This window comes from Arachis duranensis, chromosome 8 (genome assembly GCF_000817695.3).
Source record: "Arachis duranensis cultivar V14167 chromosome 8, aradu.V14167.gnm2.J7QH, whole genome shotgun sequence".
NCBI classification, from domain to species: Eukaryota; Viridiplantae; Streptophyta; class Magnoliopsida; order Fabales; family Fabaceae; genus Arachis; species Arachis duranensis.
The window spans coordinates 36,269,250-36,293,650 of record NC_029779.3 but is presented as its reverse complement, the minus strand read 5'-3'; the positions used below and the strand labels follow the sequence as shown (position 1 = coordinate 36,293,650).

General features: G+C 33.8%; 1 protein-coding gene, 1 long non-coding RNA gene and 1 other non-coding gene across 3 annotated transcripts in view; 2 read left to right on the top strand and 1 right to left on the bottom strand.

Moving 5' to 3' along the window:
• LOC107462495 (G-type lectin S-receptor-like serine/threonine-protein kinase At4g27290) overlaps positions 1-23,370 on the top strand; it is a 29,406-nt gene extending 6,036 nt beyond the window's left edge. Inside the window, exons 2-8 of the mRNA XM_016081095.3 lie at positions 21,032-21,487; positions 21,571-21,699; positions 21,866-22,014; positions 22,092-22,302; positions 22,397-22,634; positions 22,731-22,881; positions 22,977-23,370. Of these exons, the coding sequence (XP_015936581.2) occupies positions 21,032-21,487; positions 21,571-21,699; positions 21,866-22,014; positions 22,092-22,302; positions 22,397-22,634; positions 22,731-22,881; positions 22,977-23,282 (1,640 nt within the window). The 3' untranslated portion in view covers positions 23,283-23,370. The remainder of the gene's footprint in view (positions 1-21,031; positions 21,488-21,570; positions 21,700-21,865; positions 22,015-22,091; positions 22,303-22,396; positions 22,635-22,730; positions 22,882-22,976) is intronic.
• LOC127741338 (U2 spliceosomal RNA) lies at positions 8,068-8,263 on the bottom strand. Its single transcript, XR_008002290.1, has one exon. It is a non-coding gene; the product is annotated as a U2 spliceosomal RNA (small nuclear RNA).
• Positions 11,370-15,776, top strand: LOC110274643 (uncharacterized). The gene is made up of 3 exons (XR_008002190.1): positions 11,370-12,375; positions 12,487-12,613; positions 15,047-15,776. It is a non-coding gene; the product is annotated as an uncharacterized LOC110274643 (long non-coding RNA).
• Positions 23,371-24,401: the final 1,031 nt, after the last annotated feature.

The window sequence follows — 24,401 nt, the reverse complement described above, 5'->3', positions numbered from 1 at the left end:
AAACTATGTTAGAATTCAGATTCTCAGAAGAAATGACATTTTGTTAATGACATTTTAATTAAATTTTTGTCTTGACACGGTTTGCATGAATATTTTCTTAATGACATTTTGGCATCCACATGTTAGCAATATAATATTTTCGCAGCCATCGTTCTATATTAAAATGATAATTATTGATTAATATTGGAACTTCATATCTTAAGCAATGGTAGGTGTTGTGTTAAAATTTAAATTGCAGGTCAAGATGGACGGTGACAACTGGTAAGGTTGAGTTTGATAAAAAAAAAAAAATTAAAAAGCATGCATGCTAGCTTCATTAAGGTTTCTACTAAGAATGTTACTAAATATATGTACAAATGTTCTACATTATGCTTCCATAGCTGAATAATGCTCTAATAAAAAAGAAAAATGACAAAAAAAAATGATCAAGTTTGTCTCTACTTTTCCCGAAAGGTTGCTTGTGATTTAAATGATCTCATGGTTAAAATTCAGACAATATAAATTCTATTATTTGGTGACAAAATTTTGTTGCATTTATTTTTTATAATAAATTTTAAATATTTAAAAAATTTTATTTTTTTATTTTTAAATTAAATATTAATTTTTAATTTTTTTTAATAAATTAAATACTATCTTGTAGGCACCATAACTTAAAGAAATGAATTAGAAACCAAATTGATATGAATTCCCTAAAGTGAATAACGTTACGTGCATGCTCCCAGATATATTTTTATGTAAATCGAATTTATTAAAGCCAATTTAGACATTGTAGTAGTAAATCGAATTAATCAAATTTGAACTACTATGAATGATATAAATTGAATGAACTAGGCTCGATTTACTATCATTTTGAACTCCATCCATTGTAAATCGAAACCATTGGCTTCGAATTCTAACCATGGTTTTTGCCCCTATTAATTCGAATTCAATGGATTCGAATTTATCACTAAAAAATTGAATGAACTATGTTCGATTTACCTTGAACGAAAGTTAGTGGTAAATTGAGTTCACTAGCTTCGATTAAGTCCCTCTATACTTATATAAGGAATTCGAATCCATTTGCTTCGAATTACATTCCAACCACCAAAAACTAAATCCAAAGAACATTTGTTAAAAAAAATGCTAGGATTGAAACTGTGAAAATAGAAGACAATCCCAATTATATCTATCGATTAGACAATGTTGTCCACATTGCTGGTTTGATTCACGAAGAGGTTAGTTTCTGAATTTGAATGTCAATAATAGTTTGTGATATCAAGTGGCTTAGAATTTTGTTATATGCGCTATTGTGATTAAACTACAAATGGTAGTTAGATTAGTTGTTTATTGATTAGCAAAGCTTAGTTAGAGTATTGATTAAGTAGATTAGTAGATTTTGAGGAATTTAGGTAGGTTTTTAATGTTAGGTTAAATAGGCAGAAAAAATAAGGTAAGGATGTAAATTAGTTTAATTTTTTAGATTTAATATAATTTCTAAGTTTTGGGTTAAAGGCATGGTAATTTAGCTAAAAATATAAGTCATTCAAAATTTATTTAGTTTGGGTTGGTTAAAATTTTTAATAATTTAATATAGTTTAATTTATTTAGAATTAATATAGTTTAATTTATCGAATTATTTAATTTAATTCAGTTTAATTTATCAAATTATTTAATGTAGTTTAATTCTATTAAATTAATAATTTATTTAATATACTTTGTGATTGTTCTAAAAGAAATTTTTTCATCGTGGTGCAGCTACATCAATGTATCACCAGCATGAAGAGGCAGCATGATATGCCCTAGATGACAGGATCATACCATACTTGCACATGGCCGGCTTAGCCCACCTCGCAAGGCTCAACGACCACTGGTGTTAGGTTGGATGAGCCGCTAGTCAATGCATTTGTGGAGCGATGGAAGCCCGAGACTCACACTTTCCATATGGCATTCGGAGAGTGCACGATTACGCTTCAGGATGTTGCGTACCATTTAAGGTTCCCATCGATGGACATTACGTCAGCGGATGCCCGACAGATTTCCAACGGTTCATGGATGATGGGCGACCTGTATGGGTGTGGTTCCAGGAGTTGTTGGGTGTGTTGCCTCTAGCAAACTACATCGATAAATTCACAGTGAAGTGCACTTAGATGCAGGAGACGTTCAGTCACCTTCCCCACAACGCAAACGAGGAGACAGTTAGGAGATACGCGAGGGCGTACATCATGATGCTATTATCCACCCAACTCTTCGGTGATAAGTCCGGTACACGCATGCATATCTGATGGATACCATACATAGCGAGATTGGAGGACATGTGTGGATACAGCTGGGGATCCGCTGCTCTGTCGTGGTTATACCGATACTTGTGCCGTATCACCAACAGAAATTTGGTTAAGTTGGCCTATTCATTACAGCTCCTTCAGTCATGGATCTTTTGGCGGTTCCCGGATTTCAGGCCAGATGGATTTGACACTTTTCATTGGCCGTTGTCGACGAGGTACTCACCGTTTATGATTATGTTATTCAGTAATGTATATTATAGGAAATTGTCGTTGTTCATAACATGTACTGGGTGTCAGGTGGTCTGGTTATCAGCCAATATTAAGCGAGAATGGGCCTAGAGTCATGCAGTGGAGGCTCAAGATAGATTTACTCTAATCACGAGATGTAAATGTCTTCCCTTTGATGCATTCATTGTCGGTGTTTCTCTAAAGTACTAACTGGTTGTAAATTGACTTGCAATACTCTTCATTGTTTACCAGTTCATGTGGATGCCATATAGTACACCGGATGTTGTTCAGGTAGTCCACTAGAATTCTGCTGGCATCCTTTCCCTTAAAACTCAATGCAAAATTCACTGCAACATGCCTAATACAGAATGCCCGATAAGCAGCAGGTGAAACCCACCCACCATCAGGTTCTTCCAAAACGGCCTTGATCCTATTGTGCCTATCGGATATCACGAGAATGCTCGACTGAAGAGTCACGTGTTGTTATAAGTAAGATAAGAAAATGCCCGATAAGCAGCAGGTTAAACCCAACCACCATCAGGTTCTTCCAAAGCGGCTTTAACCCTATTGTGCCTATCGGATATCATTAGAATGCCCGACTGAAGAGTCACGTGCTGTCGTAAGTGAGATAAGAAAAAAGGCCATGGCTTCGCATTTTCACCCTCCACTAGGGTAAAAGCAATGAAAACGATATTAGAATTCACATCCTGAGCTATCATGACCAACAAAGTTCTCCCATATTTGCCATATAAAAGGGTCCCATCAATACTGACCAACAGCTTACAATACTTGAATGCCTCGATGCACTGTGGGAATTCCCAAAAAAAGTTGGTGAAAAAACGCTGACTTCCCATCAACCTGGCCTCCAACCTGCATAGGACTCGTCCTCAGAACTGCGACAGTACTTGGCATCATTATCTGCACACCAAGCACCCATCTTGGTAGCTCATTGTAGGCCTCTTCCCAATCCCCATATATCCGTGACACAGCCTTTTTCTTAGCCAACCATACCCTCCTGTATGTAGGTCTGAACCCAAAATGTGCATCTGTCGCATTCTGCAGAACCTTGATACACACGGATGCATCAACTCTAATCATAGGAAGGATGTAAGCAGATATCATATGATAGTCAAGTTTCCTGTGATCATTGGAGATCGAGGTGGCCAAATATGTATGAGGTCTGTTATACCGTCTGACCTCTCGGATGCCTTTCCACCGCCGTAGCGTGATCCGAATCAACTACTACAACTATTTCTGAACTCCTTGCACTTGCCGTAGTACTTGTCATAGTCCGATTCCATCACTTTCCACTCAACCCCACGACGGATGCTACAAGTCTTCACACATAAGACGACTTCTTCTTTATTCTGAAACTGCTGACCGACTTGAAATTCAGGTAGACCTGCGGTGTCCTGTGCCTCTCTCGTGCAAAAATTGGATTGTACATCCGATAACCCCTTTGGTCTCATCGTATCCAAGTCTAGAATCGAAAAGTGCGGGGAATACTACTGAGTTCCGAGCTCGATCCTCTACCAGGACCGACATGAATACTCTTCCTTATATCATCATAGTTGTTATCAGCAATCGTGGCGGGCTCTACATCATCGTCCTCCCTTAGGACATCTTCCACAGCATCCAGTTCTCCAACCGTACTAGAAATTGGAATCATATCAGGAATATATACGTTAGCACCTTGCTCTGCAATCTCATCGCGGTGTAGATCAGGTGCAAAATATGGAGATGCCACCATATCTCTCATAGACAAAATCACAGGTACAGATGAAAACGCAACAATAGATGTTGAACTGGAGGCTGCTGCCATAGGTACTGATTGATGATTCCGATTCGATCCTCCTAAACTAGAGACTACATCCACAAGCTTCGCCAATAGTTTAGCGATTCTCACCTCCAGAAACTGGCAATGTCAGTGAAATAAAACTTGCAAATTCTCGTCACTGCCTATCATAAACGAGTTATACTTCACCTCATTTCAAAATATAGAAATTGGAATTCGATAATATAACTTCTCGATCCATTTCATTTCATGCAAACTAAATTTCTGTAGTACGGTATTATGAAAATCAACCAAGCTCATAGAAGATCTGGTAAAGATGCTCAACGGATCTTTATCACTAAACTTAATTCTCAATCGTGTTTATCTTTATCAGTAAACTTAATTCTCGATCGTGTTTTTTTCTTAATCGTGCCTTTGTAGTGCACAAGAACTAGAAAGCTATCCTCTGTAGTCATTTTGAGTGTCACCCTAATGTGAATTCAACATGTTGTTCATATTTATATAGGTTAGACGTCTACTTTAAATTGAATTAAATTAATTTGATTTAATACAGTTGTTTTTAGAAGGTAAATCGAATTAAGTAGAGTGGATTTATCCTATAGTCCTTTCATGCATTAATCGAATTCACTTCATTCGATTTACTTTAGTGCATTATCATATCAGGTAAATCGAATTTAGTAAGGTCGATTTACTAGCATCATACCTAAATCGAATTTTATTAATTCGATTTACTAGAAAAATCCTAAATTGAACGTACTCAATTTGATTTACATATACATGGCTAAATTAACGTAAATAAATTCGGTTTACATTAAAATAGACTACCCACGTAAGTCTTCTTAGTTTAGAGAATTCATATAAATTTGGTTTCCGATTCATTTATTTAAGTGAATTACCCTTGAATTTACCTATTTGATCTATTAAGGGTGTGCATGGGTCGGGTGAAACCGGGTTTGATGTGACACAGACCCGACCCGAAATATATACCGGGCCTATTTATTAGACCCGAACCCGATCCTAAACCCGATGAAACCTATACACTTTCGAGCCACGATTATACCAAATAAAAACTAGGCCGTTAACACTATATTACCTTGATACCTTCTTATAAGCTAGCATGTGAAAATATCCAAATTTTCAATACTCCAACCATTATTTGACATGTTAAAATTCACTTAGAAAAATATAATAAGAATCAACTCTTCTCTAAAGTTAAAGCATAATCATAATCAATACTAATATTGTCTAATAACACCAAATATTTAAATCAATACAAATAACACAATATTATGCATTAATTAGTCTAAAATCTTATGCATTTTAAACATAAAACATTAACTTATAATCTTATAATAACTAATAACACAAAATATTAAGGTTTACAATACTTAAATTCTACATAAGAATAGCCATCATCCATCACTAATAACACAAAATATTAATTGTATATGATGACCGGGCCACCGGGCCGATTTCGGGTGACCCGAGCCATAGCCCGGACTCGACCCGAAATAATGACCAGGTTTATTTTTGAGACCCTTACCCAATCCTAAACCCAGTGAAATCACACCAAATTAGTCCCTAAAGTATTCGGGACCGGACCGGATCTTCGGGTCGGGTTGGGCCATACACACCCCTACGATCTACATATATTACATTAGGACATGCGTGTAACCAAAACAGAATTAGGATATTGGTATAATTTTAGATATCAAATATTTTAATGAAGTAATTTATTTTTAATTTTAAAAATAAATGTCAATAAAAAATTTCTCATTTAAATTTAAATAAAATATAAAAAAATCAAAACGAATAAAAATAGAAATTCAACTTTTGTATTTTAGTTCAAATTTTAAAAAATCTACATTTTTATAAACTTATGAATTTAAAACGGAACAATAAAAAAATTTTAAAAAATCATTAAAAATCATCATTTGACTCATTAATATTTAAAGAATAATTATTGAGACTTTTGATGTTAAAAAAGTTAATATAAAATATAGCTCTCTAAGGTGGTATAGGAGTTGAAACTTGAATTTTTTCAAAGTCAAAAGTAACAGATAGTTATACAATATAAAATGACCAACTATATATATTTATATAATATGTAATTAAAACTTTACTTATTTCTCAAATTACATATTATATAACTATAGTTAATTTTTTTATATTGTATATCTATCTGTTAGTTTTGACTCTGAAAAAAATTCAAGTTTTAACTTCTATGCCACAATGGAGGGCTATACTTTATATTAATTTTTTCAATGAATTTTTAGAAATCATCTATTATTCCATTTTAAATTCATAAGTTTATAAAAATGTAGATTTTCTGAAATTTGAACTAAAACACAAAAGTTGGATTTCTATTCTTATTTGTTTTGATTTTTTAATATTTTATTTGAATTTAAATGAGAGTATTTTTTATTGACATTTATGTTTTAAAGTTACAATTAACTTAAAAATAATAAATATCAATAATTTGTATAAGAAGTAAATCGAATTAACCTAATTCGATTTACTATACATGTGTTGTTAATTTATATCGAAAAAATATAAATCGAATCTAATTGATTTGATTTACATAAATAAGCAAATGAAACATGTATGTGAGCTATTTTGTTTTAGAATATTTGTGTAATATTGAAGACCATTTAGTTTATTTATGTTGTTTATCCGATGTGACTTATATGTGAATTTTTTTTTCCCTCATATCTTTTTAGTGATTACAATCAATTAAAAAAAGAATGTGTTTATTTGAGTGTTATTAAGTTGATAGAAAAAGATATTTTTTAATAAAAAAATATTTTTTTATTTTTTAACATGTTTAGTAAAATTTTAATAGTAAAAATAAAAATTTAAAAAATATTTTTTTTGAAAAACTATAATTTATTATATGAAAAATATTTTTTTATTAAAAAATATATTTTTTATATAATAAAAAAAATATTTTTATATTATTGTATCTAAACATAATTAATAACTAAAAAGATCTTTTTTATTTAATATCTAATATAAAATTATTTTTACTTTTCTAAAAGATCTTTTAAAAAAATAACTCTGAACAAAAATCATTTTTTAGAAACTCACGCAAACAAACCCTAAACTTTTAAAGTAAGATTATAAATATTAGATACGTAATTATTTATTTTTATTTAGTATTTTAATTTTGTAAATGATAGTAAAAAATAAAAATAGAATTCAAATTTTAATGCTTACATTTTTCTGAATAATAATAGAATTTTTAAGATAAAACCAAAGAAATGTAGTTAGCATGGTGTAACAAAATCAGAGATATAACATATTAGATTCATAAAATAAGAAGAAAGTTGCGTTGAAAAATAGCGACAGAATGGAATCCATACCATCAAAGCCGTGTGGAGAATACCCTTTCCGGTTGAGGTCGAGTTACAACTTTTCAACAGAGTGCATTCTTGCTTCAGGAACATCTGGTATGCACTTCATTACCTTGTGCCATGCCTCGGCGTTTCTTCTTTTCTTTGCCATCCGAAGGTTCGAGAAGAAGAGCTTGCTCTTTGACCAACCCAGCTCCTCCTTCTTCTGTTTAGTTTCAATTGGATGCACTGCATCAAAACCTTACTAAACCATTTTTTGTTGAACCATTAAACAGAAAAACCATAAAAGTATTTCCCCCCTGTTAATTCATTGGTAACTCATCAGCTGTGTTCTTTCAGGAAGAAGCCTCGGAGAACTAGATTTGTGGCTCTTAACCATAAATGCCACTCATTGGCACAGCCAGAGGTGTAAATGTTTAAACTGGGTTTGGTGGGGTGCGCCAGGCCCTTGCAGTAGTATAAGGCATGGGCGACGCATGAGAGGACCAGTAGCAAGCTACTATGGTGGCCACTCCCCCTCAAAAAATAAATTTAATATCGTGTGAGCCAATAACCCACATATCAGATATTAAACTGATAAGAACAGATACTACACTTGATCTTAGCCAAAAGGCCGAGAAAGGTATGAATTGTTTAGTCTAGCGATGCTTCTTTTATATCAAAACCTATGCTTCTTCTTCGATACTCCTCTATGTGGGGCTACCTCAATAGTTAGGCAAATACACGCATCACACAACAGACGCTATCTTCACTAGTGTGTTGTGTGCCTCTCCGTTTCATTCTTACTTTCATGCTTAATTGCAAATTCCTTTGGAAAAATTCCTCCTATTAATCACCCAAATATCCGAGGTCGAACAATTGAGTATGAAGATTGAAGAAGAAAAAATTAGGAATCCCTATAGGAAGAATGGTAGTGATTCATATATAGTTGTAACTAGATTATTCTTGATAAAATTGATCATGGATTCACACGTATATATAAAATAAGTGTTATAAATCCTATGAGTAATTGAGTATAGAGGTTAATTAATTTTAGACATTATTTGTAACGAAAAAACTTCAACTAATTGTAGAAAATTTATATTTTGCACTTTTGCAGTATCCACCCCGCATTGAATGGGTTACCTACGCACTAGTTACATATAATATGAATACAACAAAGTTAGCTACCAATCCATTACATATCACGTTGTTGATGATAATATCCATAAACTATTTTTTGGTGCCTAAGATGATAAGTAAAAAACTAACTCTTGTAGATTGGAGCTCTGTTAAGAGTTTGTTATTAGCTAATAAGTTGCTGCATGTACTTGAACTTTGACATTTATTTAATCGGACAAGTGATCCATGAATTAATTATAAATATAAAGTAGATGCTTGTTTGTTTTGCCGTTTGGATTTTATATAATGATATAAGAGACCACAAAGATTAGATCAGGAGATGCTCACTTAGAGTGAAGCTAGCTACTTGATATCTCGAGAATGTTCACTTTCTGTTTGATAAATTGATTCAAAGAGCTTCCATTTCCAAACTATGTTAGAATTCAGATTCTCAGAAGAAAAATGACATTTTCTTAATGACATTTTAATTAAATTTTTGTCTTGACACGGTCTGCATGAATATTTTGTTGACATTTTGGCATCCACATGTTAGCAATATAATATTTTCGTAGCCATCGTTCTATATTTTAATGATAATTTTTAATTAATATTGGAACTTCATATCTTAAACAACGGTAGGTGTTGTGTTACGTTTATCGTATGAAATGTTAAAATTTAAATTGCAGGTCAAGATCATCGACGGTGACAACTGGCCTGGTATAAGGTTGAGTTTGACAAAAAATTAAAAAGCATGCATCTTAGCTTCATTATATTAAGGTTTCTACTAAGAATGTTACTAAATATATGTACAAATGCTCTTAAAGGAATATAAGTGAAGTCACCCAAAAAAAAAAAAGGAATATAAGTGTGAGCAGAGAGAAGAGAGGAAAATGAAAACTGAAATGAATGTACTGAATGATTATTTAAAAATGAATATTGGTATTTTTTTACATTGAGATTGTCAAATATATATCTTACGCATATATCCATAACAAATTCTTGATAACTAACTTTTATATGTGACCCTCTAATAATTCTACATTATGCTTCCATAGCTGAATAATGCTCTAATAGAAAAGAAAAATGACAAAAAAAATGATCAAGTTTGTCTCTACTTTACCCGAAAGATTGCTTGTGATTTAAATGATCACCTGGTTAAAATTCAGACCATGTAATATTTATTATTTGGTGACTAAATTTTGTCTAATTTATTTTTATAATAAATTTTAAATATTTAAAAATTATTTATTTTTATATTTTAAATTAAATATTAATTTTTATTTTTTTAAATAAATTAAATACTATCTTTTAAGTATCATAACAATTACTTTCAGACTATATTATATTGAAAGTTTCAGAAGATTTAGAGAAAGGGATTGAATGTATTATCTTCTTTAACTTTAATTAATTAAGCTTTGAATCCAAAAATTAAACTTTGCTTCCGTTTGGTCTGCACACCGAATTATAAGGAGACAATTTCGTTTTGTCTCATGAAAATAAAATAAGCAGAACTAGAATAGAGAGGAAGAAGGTAACACAGCCATATATCCTAGTTCAGTTATCTTGTGCAATTCAACCTATATCCAATCTATCTCCACCACAACGTTGGTGAAATTTTCACTATCAATCCAAGTATTACATATACCAATTTCCTATAACTCAGTGTAATTCTATTTGGGCACATAAGCTTCAACATAAACTTGACTTGACTATGCTAAGACCTAGACTCATCACACTAAGTGCTTACCCAACTTAGCAAAGAATACTTCTCAGATACATGACTCAAGACAGAAAATACAACAAAAAAAAATCTAAAATCACTCTTGACTTTTCTCTCAAGTGTTTCTCTCGGCCCTTTTCACTCTATGGCTTTTTCTCAATGCCTCTCTTTCTTGTCTTTTACCTCTCAAAGAAAACAAAGAAAGATATATATTGAAGCTAAAATACAACTAGTAAAATATAAAGGAGATGACGATTCACAGCCTTGACTCTATGTATTGAACCCACCATCTAAACTCATAACCTTGTTCTTCATCTTGGTGGAGTGCTCCCTTTAGTGTAGGTGAAATGCTTTCAAGACTTCATGTAAGACCCAGAACTTTTGAAAAGTCTTTTTATGATCAAGTCTCAAATCATATAGTTATTTATAGCCTTAATTTCAGAAATTATTTTATTAAAGGTAATTAAGGCAAGTTTTGATTTATTGGATTTAAGATGAGTTATGATTATTATCCAATTTTATAATTATTGGATTATTTTCTATATTTAAATTATAAAGTTGCTAGTTATGAAATAATAAGGATTTTATATGATTTGGATTAGATAAGTAATATTTTAAATATTAATACTGCTATCTTGGAAAATGAAGAAATTAAGTATATTATTTCTAATTATTTGATTTGGGCATTTTATGGAAAGTAATTTGTAAAAAATTGATGAGCAAATAGTATTTTCTATATACATCTAGTGTTGGATTTAATTTGAATTTCAATTGCTATATTATTCCCAATTTTATGTAAAATTACTATATTATCCCTATTTTTAATTGAAATGACAAAACTACCCCTAGCTTAACCCTAACCCTAATTTTGATACACCACCCCCAAAAACTCTTCTCTTCATGTTGCGTAGCCAACAGCCTCTCTTTCATCCTCTTTGCTGCGCAGCCTTATGATAAACACAACACACACACACCCACGAGGCACTGTTGGTCGCGGAGAAGGGGAAGAGGAGAGGAAGCAGTCGCGCCGGTGTACTGGGTTGCACCACCATCACGTCGCCGCCGTCGCCAACAGAGAGAGAGAGACGCCGTCATCCTCGTCGCTGGAACCGCAAGGAGCGTCGCTGCCGAGCCCGTCACCGTGTCGTTGTCTTCATCGACGCCAGCTGAAGAGAGATGCGACGGAGAGAGAGAAAGGGCCCGCGGAAGGGAAGCGTCGCCGTTCCCTGAGGCCGCACCGTCGTCGCTGTCCATGGTGACCCACGAGCCGAGAGTGCAAGCGCGGGTGGAGGGCGGCACTGTTGTTGCCGCTGTTTCTCCCAACGGCGCTGCTATCACTGCCGTGAATCGCGATCCGGAGAGGGAGGAGATGTGAGCCATGGCCGGAGGGGAGAAGACACTATATCTGGAAGCCGCCGTCGTCCTCTCTGCGCCACCGTCGTCCTTGCCACAGGGTCAGCCGCTGTCATGTATGGCAGAGTTAGAAAGAGAGAGTTCGGGAGCAGAGCAAGAGAGAGAGAGAGATTTGAAGCTGGGTTGGGAGTCCAACCACCGTGTCCAGCCGCTGTTTGTGTCGCCGGTGCCACCTCTGCCGGAGCTACCGCCATCAAAAAGGGGTTTCGACCGCTGTAGGTGTCGGTGCCGGAAAAGGGAGCTGTGTCTCTGCGATTCGGATCGCCGGGAGTGGTTCTGTGACTTCCGGGAGCACCGTCGAAGCTTTTGGCTGTTTTTTCCGTCGTCGGAAAATTCTATCGGTAAGGGTCTTAAGTTGGTTTCCTTTCCGTTGAGTTTCTGAGAATCTCATTGTCACTGCATATGGTTCATGTCATCGCTGCCGCTTGAGGTGGCTGCCGGGCTGCCGCCGAATCGGTTTGGAGACCGCCGCTGTTTCGGTTCAACCGTTTCTTCTTCGGTTCGGTAAGCGTTTCGATTTGAAAAACCTTTTGTTACTATTCTGTTATCATACGCTGAGGTTTGTGGCGTTAATTGCTGTACGATTGAGTTTCGGTTGTTGTATGTTGCGATTAGAGTTGTTGAGACTGTTGCGAAAGTGGCTTGGAACCGAGGTTTTGGCTGCCGGGATTTTGATTGTTGATCTCGGGTCGAGGCGGAAAGGATTATGTGACGCGTTTGGACTATGGAATTGCGTTTTGAGGTAGGGGCGCTTTCCGAAAACTATTGTTTATTATTGGAATTATTACATATGAATACTGATGTGAGACAATGTATTTGGTGATTGTATAAGCCTTATGTGATGTTGATTGTCCTGGATGAATGTAATTATTATTTGGTTTTGATGAATGGATTGTTGTGTGGATTTGTAAAATGAAATGCTTTTGGAGTTGATTCTTTTGAAGCTTTGATATCTGAGTTTAATCCGTTGAGGATTGATTTGAATTGAGTTAATTATTTTGATGATATGGAAAGTCGAATGCACTTTTGAATTCAGTCTGGTTTACTTTAAATGACTTGGTCTTGGACAAATGATTTGTTATTGAGCCGTCTCTTTAAAGTTTTGGAAATGAGTTAAATCGGTTGATATTGAGTTGATTTTTGAAATGGTTTCCCTGAGATATGCCACTGAGGCGACTGTTGGATTTAGCTTGCTTTGAATTGATTTCTGGTTTTGAGTTGTTGAAAAGGAATGAGAAACAGTTTAGTTGGGACCTGAACCGGGTGGCAAAAGTCCAAGTTTTAGGGGAGGTGCTGCCGAAATTTCTACAAAAATCATAGTCTTGTTTGAAAAGTTATTTAAAAAGGGTTGGATTTGAGAAATTATATTATTTGATTTATTAAGAGAATATTTATGTTTTCAAACTTAATTTATTTAATGAACTTTATGCGTTGAATTCGGCTTATTTAGAAATGAACTATTTTTACCATTTGAATCACTGAAGGGAAGAATGGTGCTCTAATATTGATTTCAATATAAAAAGGAGCTTTTAGTGGTTTTAAAGGAAACCAAACTTTTGATTGAGTAATTAAGCTTGAGGCATTTTGGAAGAGTTAGAAAAATGGGTTCCAAAAAGAAAGCTGAAGGTGGTTTGATTCAAATGAACCGGTTTCGTTTCAAATGAGTTGATTTTTGGACCGGGTTAGAACTTGTGATTTTGTATGGTTCGATTTCATAATAAATTTAGTTTTATTTACTTGAGCCGAGAATCTATGATTTCAAGAGTTTCAATGAATTTTAAGGAATTTATATAAGTTGACCTTCCCTAAAGACTCGGGACTCTGGCGAGAAACTTTTGTTATTAAATCACATTGTTGGATGGGTGATTTTGAATGTTCCCAAAATGAATCTTTAACTTTCCATGGTTTTGGAAGTTTTGGAAAGAAAATGCCGAGAGTGGCTTTGTTTTAAAAAGGGAACTCACTTTTAGAAAATTTGGCTTATGAGCCTGAGATGATTTGAGAAAAGAGATCTTAAAGCCAATGCTGAAAGGAGTTGAAATTTGATTTCAAAGTGAAATGGCTTGAGAAAAATGATTTATGGCTTAAATTCCGGTTTTATGAATTTGATGATGTTGAATGGTGGAAGTGCTGTTTTGTTATGGGCCGGAATGGCTATGTATGATTATGAATATTGGCTGGTTCTGGATTGGACCGTGAGCCGGAATGGCTATGTATGATATTGATTTATGGCTGATTGCTGAATGAGTTATGGGCCGTATGGCTGACTATGAAATTTTGAATTTAAGCCGAATGGCTGAGATGGACGTTGATCCATGGATGGGACTGAATGAATATATGCTTGAGATACCTAGGCAGTAGCAAGGGTTGTGGTTCGTCCCACTTGCTCCAGGTCAGAGACTGTGACGCCTGGGTAGTAGCGGTAGTAGTGGTGATTCCACTCGCTCTAGGTTGAGCTTTTAAACACCCGCCTGGGTAGTAGCCGCAGTAGTGGTTATTCCACTGGCTCTGGGTTGAGCGGGTAGTAGCAATGGGGTTGTAGCTCAAACCTACTTGCTCCGCGATGGGTGTTTCTGTCCATGGTTAGCTACCAGGACGTGTCGGGTTGGCTATATAACCGACAGATGATATCATCAGCCACTAGGACAGGCATGCATCATATGAATCTATGTGACATTGTTTGGGTGTGCATATTGTACATTGTTTGCCTTTGTGATTAATTGCTAATTGTTCTACTTGCTGTAACTGTTTGTTTGTGCTTAAACTTCCTATTTGTGTTTGCATCTGGGACTCTGTTGGATTGTGGTGATTGGTTGATGGTTGGATTGTTTGGGCCTAGGGCCGTGGTTGGAATGAGATGAACCGATGGTTGATTTCGGTTTTGTGTTTCTGGTTGGAAATAAAATATGAAAGGCTATTTTGGTTCAGTATAGATAAACTATTTTGAAAGGCTTTGATGTTTTGAGAATTGAACGGTTCCTCTTTCAAAAAAAAAAAAAGATTTCCGACTTTACTTTTATTGTAAACTGTTGTTTTTTAAAAGAGGCATAAGACGGTTATTAATCACTAGTACGGTTTATCTTCATGTATCCTATTACAGTAATTCCCAAAAACCATCTACTGAGAACCCTTTCGAGGATGATATTCTCACCCCCCTATATTTTTCCCCTTTCAGGATATGGGTGCTGAAGTCACGAAGGGTGTATTTAATTATTGTTGTAATGCTCTGTATTGTTTCAGTTATGGTTTATTGTACCCTCGCCTTTATCTTGATATATTCTGTAAGAGGGATAGGAATTGTATTGGTTAATGTTTGTAATATTATTTATATATATGTATGTATATATATGGATGTACTCTTTATGAGTTTTTGTAAGTTGTGTGATATCTATGGATGTACGTTATCGAATGAAGTATCTTGGGAACGATATTGTGGTAAAAAGTTTTAAACAGGCTCATATTTTAGTATCAAATAGTATAAGTGTCGTCGTAATGTCTGAGCTATCAGAGTCGCGCAGCCGGAAGCGTGAGCTTTGGTAGTTAGGGTGTTACACTTCAAATACTGTCGTGAGATTTTCACTCTTCTCTCAATTTGGGTTCTCTCTCCGTAAACTCTGATGAGATTCAATTTTTCTTTTTGTACCTTAGTCAGAGCCACGGTTAGAGTTCCTCTCAAGTCAACTTCTTGGACCTTGGGCTTTCAAAAATCATCTTTCTCTTTCTTCAATCAACCCGTAAATTAGAAATTTCAAATATGATTCATTTGCTTGACTGAGGACAATAAAACAGCAGAAATGAGCTTGCCCAGTGATACTCCCAAATTCAAACTCTTGAAATTGTGCTTTAACTCTAAGTAACAATGTAAGCCATTGATTTACAGTAGGGATAATCAGAAATCACTTTCTTCATTTATACCAAATTGGTATTGCAGAAAGTTGGAGAAGAAGTGAAGAAATTAACTTGCATGCAAATAGAAATAAATTACATTTATCTTCTGACTTTTGTTTAACCGAAGTGTACTTGTGAGATTTAGCTTAGGTTTGACTCACTTTCTCTTGGATGGCTTTAGGCTTTGTTTGTGGATCAATAATTCCTTCCGCAACCTTAATTTCTTTGTTCCACTTGTTTGGGTTGCAGCAATATTCACTTTGGGCCTGCATCACTAAATAAAGCAATCAAACCTAATTGAGTATTTAACCCAAATAAATTAATGATTGTCATCATCATTAAATTAATTGTATTATCAACTCAACAATATCCTTCTTGATGACAAACATAATTTTAAAAGATATAACCAAAGAAATTGAATTAGATGAAGTTAAATCACTTTCCTTTGATGATATCAATTTGCTTTGATGTGCTCCCCTTTTTTTCGTAGAGGTTGCTCTCCCTGAAAATGTGTTCTTCATTTATTTCCTATTTATATTTATATGTATAGAGAACACAATTGTACAAAGCATACACCTACTTATACAATGCAAAAATCATCTTGTAATACAACATTGTCAGCAGTTTAAACTTTAAATAGAAAGGTTCATCAAAGAGTTATCACAAATTTAGTTAAACAACACCTAAGCGATGAAATCAAGCATTAGATCATGACTTAAATGTATTATCAGTACTAGTCCAAAATTCATTCAAACACCTTGTTTATATCATACCACTGTCTCATTTAGCATTAAGCTATCAAGGTATCAGTGCAATCAGCACAAATTCAAAATAGAGCATGCAGTTAATTTTCAAACCAAACTATCAAGTTGTCAATAACATCGCACAAAATCGAAACAGGGCATGAGAAAAAATAACCATTTTAAAACAAAGCATGCCCAAATTGTTTTCAAACCAACCATATCACATGCATCAAAACAAAAACTATTTCTACTACTCCTTTGGTCATTAAGAGAGAAATTATAAGAAACTTTATCCTGCAGAAAAATGTTAGCACAAAAGCACTACATTAACCGAAGTAAAAATAAGTGCAAAGTAAGTAGTTGTTTAGGTTTTACAGTCATCCAAATCATAAAATAGTATCCAAAGAAAACATAAATTGTTTCAACTAGCAAAGAGTCATAAAACAGAAATTAGCAACTAGAGACATCCTCAAGCATCCGATCCATGGTTTCGTCCTCATGAATGTTGTCAATATACTTCAGAAGGACAATCATTCTATTTCTTGACTTTCTGAGGGCATTCCCATTTCTGACTACAAGCTTCCTTTCCTGTTGGCTTGTAAAGATTAGATGGTTGGAAAGGTTCACAAACTCCTACAGAACATCCTTGACAATTCTATAAAAGGAGTTATTTGTGACCAGTTGAAGCTGAAGTTTCCGAAGTAGAGAGAGGATGAGCGTCTTCTAGTTCATCATCATCATTATCTATGACTACTTTTTCAGTTCTCACAAGCCCTTTCTTGTACTGTTTCAATGAACCATCTCCTCTTAGAGATGAGTGTCTATTTTCATATGATTTATTTGACAGGTCAACACCAAATTGTTCAAATATACAGATTAAAAATATGCCATAAGGGATAGCCACATTTTTGTCGTCATTCCTTATACAGTCAAACATATGTCTCATCATTAAATATGTAAAGAAATTTTGGTTTTAGTAATGATAGTATATAAAATCAATGTATCACAGAAAGACATCTTCTGATATGAATTACTTTGAGGTAAAATAATGTGGTTCACTATTCGATACAATTGAGCATGAGAATGGCCAAATGCTCGATGATTAAGAGTCAAAAAGATATTCTCACACACATGAGCCAGAACATCTTTATATGACACTCAACCCCTCATCCTATTTTCCAGAAGTATATGCACAGACACCAACATTAGTATATTCATAAGAGGTATAAACAACAAAATAAAACTTTATTATTTTTACGGTTGTATTTTTAAAAATAAAAAATAAATAAACAAACTCTAAGGTGCGTTTTTTCTGTTTTTATTTTTAATATTTTTATTCTTATAGTTTTGTAAAAACAAAACAACAAGAGGTATAAAACAAAATAAAATTTTATTATTTTTATTGTTACTTTATTATTTTTATAAATAAAAAATAAGTATTAAATAAAAATTATAAATAAAAAAAATTAGAATAAAAACAGAAATTCTATGCTATCTTAGAGGACTATACTTTATATTAACTTTTTTAACATAAAAAAATCTTGGTAATAATTCTTTAGCTGCTAATGAGTCAAAGAATGATTTTTAATGAATTTTTAGAAATTATTTATTATTCCGTTTTAAATTCATAAGTTTATAAAAATGTAAATTTTCTGGAATTTGAACTAAAATACAAAAGTTGAATTTCTATTCTTATTTGTTTTGATTTTTTTTATATTTTATTTGAATTCAAATGGGAGGTATTTTTTATTGACATTTATATTTTAAAATTAGAATTAACTTAAAAGTAGTAAATGTCTATTATGCAGATTTAGCAAATCTGAGTTGGTTCTATATCTAGTGTTTGGGAGAAAAACTTATTCTTCCTTAAGGATTTCAGTTTTTAATTGTGCATCAAAGACTCATGTTAAACTAGTGATGAAAAGAAAAAAATGTAGAAACAAAAGATAAAAAACTACAAAGTTTGAAATGAAAAATATGCAAGAGAAACAAAGTAAATGACTAAATATAAAAAAAATAAATCGCCTTTGACATGACCAAATGACTTTAAAACTCGAATACATTGAAATCAAAGAAAGAAAGAAAAAGACTTTGAAGAGAAAATAAATTGGTGGAAAAAAATTTGCAAGGGAAACTAAAAATAAAAGTGAAGACTATGAAAGGAACTCTACAGAAAAAATGAATTTTGAACAAGATCAGAAAGTCTTTGAAAATGTGATATTGCAAGAGCTTTTTTCTGAAAATGAATTTCAACCCCTATTCCTTCCAAGCTATGTATGTTTATAGCCATTTTCAACTAATCGAAATTTCTTCACGTGCTCCACATACAAAAAAACCAAATATAACTGTTCCCGCCATAATAATAGAGTGATAACCGTCTTCAACTACATCAATGACTGGTCTCCCCATTGCTTTGATCATAGATCCTCATTTTCGATATGCATATTCCATCAACTTAGTTTGTTCATCGATGATTTTTCTTTGATCACCTTGAGCACCTTCTCGATATAGTCCAGACAAATATCTTCAATTTGTTCATCATTAAATTTAAATTATGTTTAGCTAACAATGTCAATAATATGTACAAATAAAATTAAGCTAATTCGATTTACTATATATATATTGTTAATTTATATTGAAAAAATATAAATTGAGCCTAATTATTTTCAATTTACATAGATATGCAAACGAAACAAACATATAAGCTGAAAACTGTTTTGTTTTAAAACATTTGTGTAATATTAAAAGTCGTTTAGCTTATTTATGTTATTTACCTGAAGATAAGTAATGTGTGACTTATATGTGAATTTTTTTCCCTTTTATCTTTTTACTGATTACAATTAATTAAAAAAGAATAAATATTATTTAAAAAGCTTTTTTTTTAATATTGGATCCTAATTGGTGTAACCTACGAAAATAGCCAAAAAATTGTATTTAATGTCTTGTGGGAGTTTCTCACTGGCGTCACAAAACATGACAGTCATTTCCCTTTTTGCCAATTAAAAAAAAAAAAAATAATTATGCAATTAAATTGATAAAAAAAATTTTTAATAAAAAATATATTTTTTATTTTTTAACATTTTTAGCTAAAAAATTTTTTAAAAATATTTTTTTTGAGAAGCTATAATTTATTATGTGAAAAATATTTTTGTATTATTGTACACAAACATAATTGATTAATAAAATTTTTTTTTACATTTGATATCTAAATATAAAATTATTTTTATTTTTTAAAAAATCTATTAAAAAAATAACTCGAACAAAAATCTTTTATTAAAAACTCACGCAAACAAATCCTAAACTTTTAAAGTAAGATTATAAATATTAGGTATATAATTATTTATTTTTATATAGTATTTTAATTTTCTAAATAATAGCAAAAAATAAAAATAGAATTCAAATTTTAATGCTTACATTTTTCTGAATAAAAATAGAATTTTTAAGATAAAACCAAAGAAATGTAGTTAGCATGGTGTAACAAAATCAGATAGATATAACATTTTTGATTCATAAAATAAGAAGAAAGTTGCGTTGAAAAATAGCGACAGAATGGAATCCATACCATCAATGCTCGTTGGTCAACTCTTTAATTGAAAAATTTATATTGCTCTTAAAAGTTAAAACTGTTTGGAAAGAGTCAAAAGAGATATTCTTATGTCTTATCTATGAACTAAAACTGTACCAACTACATTCCTTGTATTCTAGTAGAAACAAGTTGTACATCACAGAAATAATGCAAAACCAGAAAGTTCTATGCTTTTGGTCCGTTCTGTTCTCATTTATATTAAGAAACTCTACTTCACTAGACAATATAACTCCTGTTCAATCCATCACTGATGGACAAACATTAATTTCGAATGGAGGAACCTTTGAACTTGGCTTCTACAGCCCCGGAAATTCAAATGGCCGATACTTAGGCATATGGTACCATAACATATTCCCTAAGGTAGTGGTATGGGTGGCAAACAGAGAAAAACCCCTCAACAACACCTCCGGAGTTCTAAAAGTCACCGGTGAAGGACTTGTTGTCCTTATTAGTGGCAGCACCAACAGCAGCGTTGTGTGGTCCTCCAACATGTCAAGCAAAGTGGAAGACAAATTGAATCCAGTTGCACAGCTCTTGGAGTCAGGAAACCTTGTTGTCAAAGATGATCATAATGGTGACCACTTTCTGTGGCAGAGCTTTGATTATCCTTGTGATACAATCGTGCCCGGAATGAAGGTGGGATGGGACCTTGTGACAGGTCTAGAGAGGACTATGTCATCTTCGAAAAGTACAGATGATCCCGGCCGCGGAGACTACACAGTTAGAATAGACCTTCGAGGCGATCCGCAAATAGTTCTAATGAATGGAAATGCCACAAGAATTAGAGTAGGGCCATGGAATGGGATAATGTTTTCTGGAGCTACACTTTATTTGCGCTATGACCAATTCTCATCTCAATTTGTTTTCAATGAAAAAGAGGTGTTTGTTAGGTTCAGACCAAATACATCCAAATATATTAGAGGTGTAGTGTACCCTTGGGGAGGTGTTCAGGTTTTGCATTGGTCAATACAAACCAGAGGCTGGGAGACCCTTATTTCTATACCGGAGGCCGAATGTGACAAGTATGCTATTTGTGGTGCAAATTCTATTTGCAGTACTACTCCTACTCCTGTCTGTTCATGCCTTGAAGGATTTGCACCAAAATATCCTGCAAAATGGAAGGAATCTGATTGGCCTGATGGTTGTGTTAGGATCACTCCTTTAAGTTGCAGCAGAGATGGATTCAAGAAGGTCACCGGCATAGTGTTGCCGGATACGTCTGCTTCTTGGTATAACAGGACCATGAACCTGCTGGAATGCAAGGAATTCTGTCTGAAAAATTGTTCTTGTACGGCATATTCCGATTTGGATATCCGTGATGGAGGAAGCGGTTGCTTGATCTGGTTTCATGATCTTGTGGACATTAGACAAGGTTCACAAGATTTCTATATTCGAATAGGTATGCTTTTCTTCTTTACATTTTGTTTGTTATTACTTATTACCTGCATTATAATTTCACAATCATGAACTTTGATATCTCAGATGATAAGCAGAACAATGATTCCAGCAAGAGGAAGCTAGCAGTTATCATTGTTGGCTCTATATTGTTCATCACGATCATAATACTTGGACTGAAATCATTTCTATGGAGAAAAAGACTTGAGGAGTCAGGTGAATACATGATATTCTACATGTGAATTCTACTACTACACCAGTATTTGGCAGAAATATAATTTTGCAACATTGAAAGTCTTGTTGAAATATAATTTTTACATTAACCATGTCAAACTTCAGAACTTAAATTAATTTATATCCTCGAAATTCATCATTTTGCTAGATATATTTTGGCTGAGGCAACGTGATCACAAAAAGGAAAAGGAAAACATGGACCTCCCAACATTTGATTTATCAACCATAGTTTGTGCCACTGATCAATTTTCTAGCAGTAATGAATTGGGAAAAGGCGGATATGGACCAGTTTATAAGGTACTTAAATAAGTTGAATATGCTTACTGTGGGATTATATACTCCACATATTGTTTTGTTATAACAATTGTTAACAGGGTGTACTTGCAAATGGGACTGAGATTGCCGTAAAGAGACTTTCCAAGAACTCTGACCAAGGACTGCAGGAGTTCAAAACGGAAGTTCAGCTAATTGCAAAACTTCAGCATCGCAACCTCGTAAAGCTTCTTGGTTGTTGCATTCAGCAAGAAGAGAAACTTTTGATTTATGAGCTCATGCCCAACAGGAGTTTGGACTACTTTATTTTTGGTTCATTCCTTAACTGTCTTGAATTTATGCTTCTTTTTCTCAGTTACTATCTAGTAGATAATCATGTTAACATTTAACGTTCTCAACATGATAGATGATGCTAGAAGAAAATTATTAGATTGGGCTAAGCGCTTTCACATTATTCGTGGCACAGCTCGAGGCCTAGTCTACCTGCATCAGGACTCTAGGCTAAGAGTCATTCATAGAGATCTAAAAACTAGTAATATTCTTCTTGACAAAGACATGAATGCGAAAATATCAGACTTCGGTCTTGCTAGGACATTTGCATGTGATCAGATTGAAGACAAGACAAAAAGAGTGGTGGGAACTCAGTAAGTAGGCTAAAATATTGTTCATTACTCAGAACTGTAACATATTTTTTCTGTCATGTATCATGATTCTTATGTGATATACATGCTACAATACAGTGGTTATATTTCGCCCGAGTATGCCGTTCGTGGCTCATTTTCAATGAAATCTGATGTGTTCGCCTTTGGTGTAATCGTGCTTGAGGTAGTCAGTGGGAGGAAGACTAGAGAGTTCTGTGTCCCTAACCGAAGTCTTAACCTTCTTGGATTTGTAAGTGATGCTATGTTGGTTGTAACTATCTTATAGTATTATTGCAGCTCACATAGGTCCAAAATTAGGCAATAATAATTTTGACATCTTTTCAGGCATGGGAGCTATGGAATGAGGAGAGGACTTTGGAGCTGGTAGATGAATCACTGTGCGATTCGGTGAATCAAGCTGAAGCATCGAGATGCATTCAGATAGGACTGTTGTGTGTGCAAGAGAGACCAGAACATAGGCCAAACATGTCATCTGTAGTTCATATGTTGGATGATGATAAACCATTGCCTCGGCCAAGGCTGCCTGCATTTTATTCACACCAACAACATTCTACACTAATTGATGGTGAAGATGGTGAAGAAGCTCATTCCGCAAATGAGGTTACCATATCATTGTTAGGGGCAAGGTAGTAAACAGATTTTACATTCAATGATGTTGTGTGATTATTCATATGTTGTATAAATAAATAGCCTTGTTAATAACATTAATTCTGTTCTGTTCAAGTGTCTTGCATATGCTATAGATCTTTAATATGTGATTATTCATATGTTGTATAAATAATGTCATTGAATTTGAAATTATTTTTAATAGGTAGTTGTAGATCTTTAATTATCGCTATATACTTTCAAGTTTCAAACATACTCCTAACTTTTAAAAGCTGCAACCATATGCACGTGCGCTTTTTGATTTACCAAATACAGGACTGAGTGCTTGTGATCTCCTCCAAAAGTTTTATCAAACCAAGTCTTAATCCACCGCATGTTCCAATCAATTTTGCTAATTAACTGATTTTTCTATTATTAATTTTTGGGTCTCTAATATCAAGAGGATTTGATTTATAGGAGATACTCAAGAAAATTTAGAATATATTTATAAAGAACAATTTATTCTCTCTTTAATTTGGACATCTGTAAGAACTAAATGCAAACATTAATATATACTTATGATTTATGATGATAATTGATAAATCAAAATAACTAAAGACAATATGAGACATTAGAAGAACAAAATCTGTGTAAAAAATCCAGGATGATATATTGAATAACGGAATAAAACCAGCTTGCTATTTATAGGAGATATACTAGTTAAGGCTTTTTCTATTTGTTCTACAACAACAATAAAAACAACAAAGTCTTGTCCCATTAGGTGGGATTGGCTACATGAATCAAATGATGCCATTGAATTCTATCATGTATCATGTCTACAGAGATACCGTTCACATGTAGGTCTCGTTTGACCACCTCATGAATGGTCTTCTTAGGTCTTCCTCTAACTTTTACTATTTGTCCATCTTCCATCTCATCCACCCTCCTGAGACGCGATTCTACCATCTTTTCCACAATGGGTGCTACTCCAACTCTCTCCCTTATATCTTCGTTCCTTATTTTATCCAATCGCGTATGACCACTCATCCATCTCAACATCTTCATCTCTGCCACACTCAGCTTATGTTCGTGCTCCCCTTTGACCGCCCAACACTCTGTACCATAAAGCATACCCGGTCTTATAGCAGTGCAATAGAATTTACC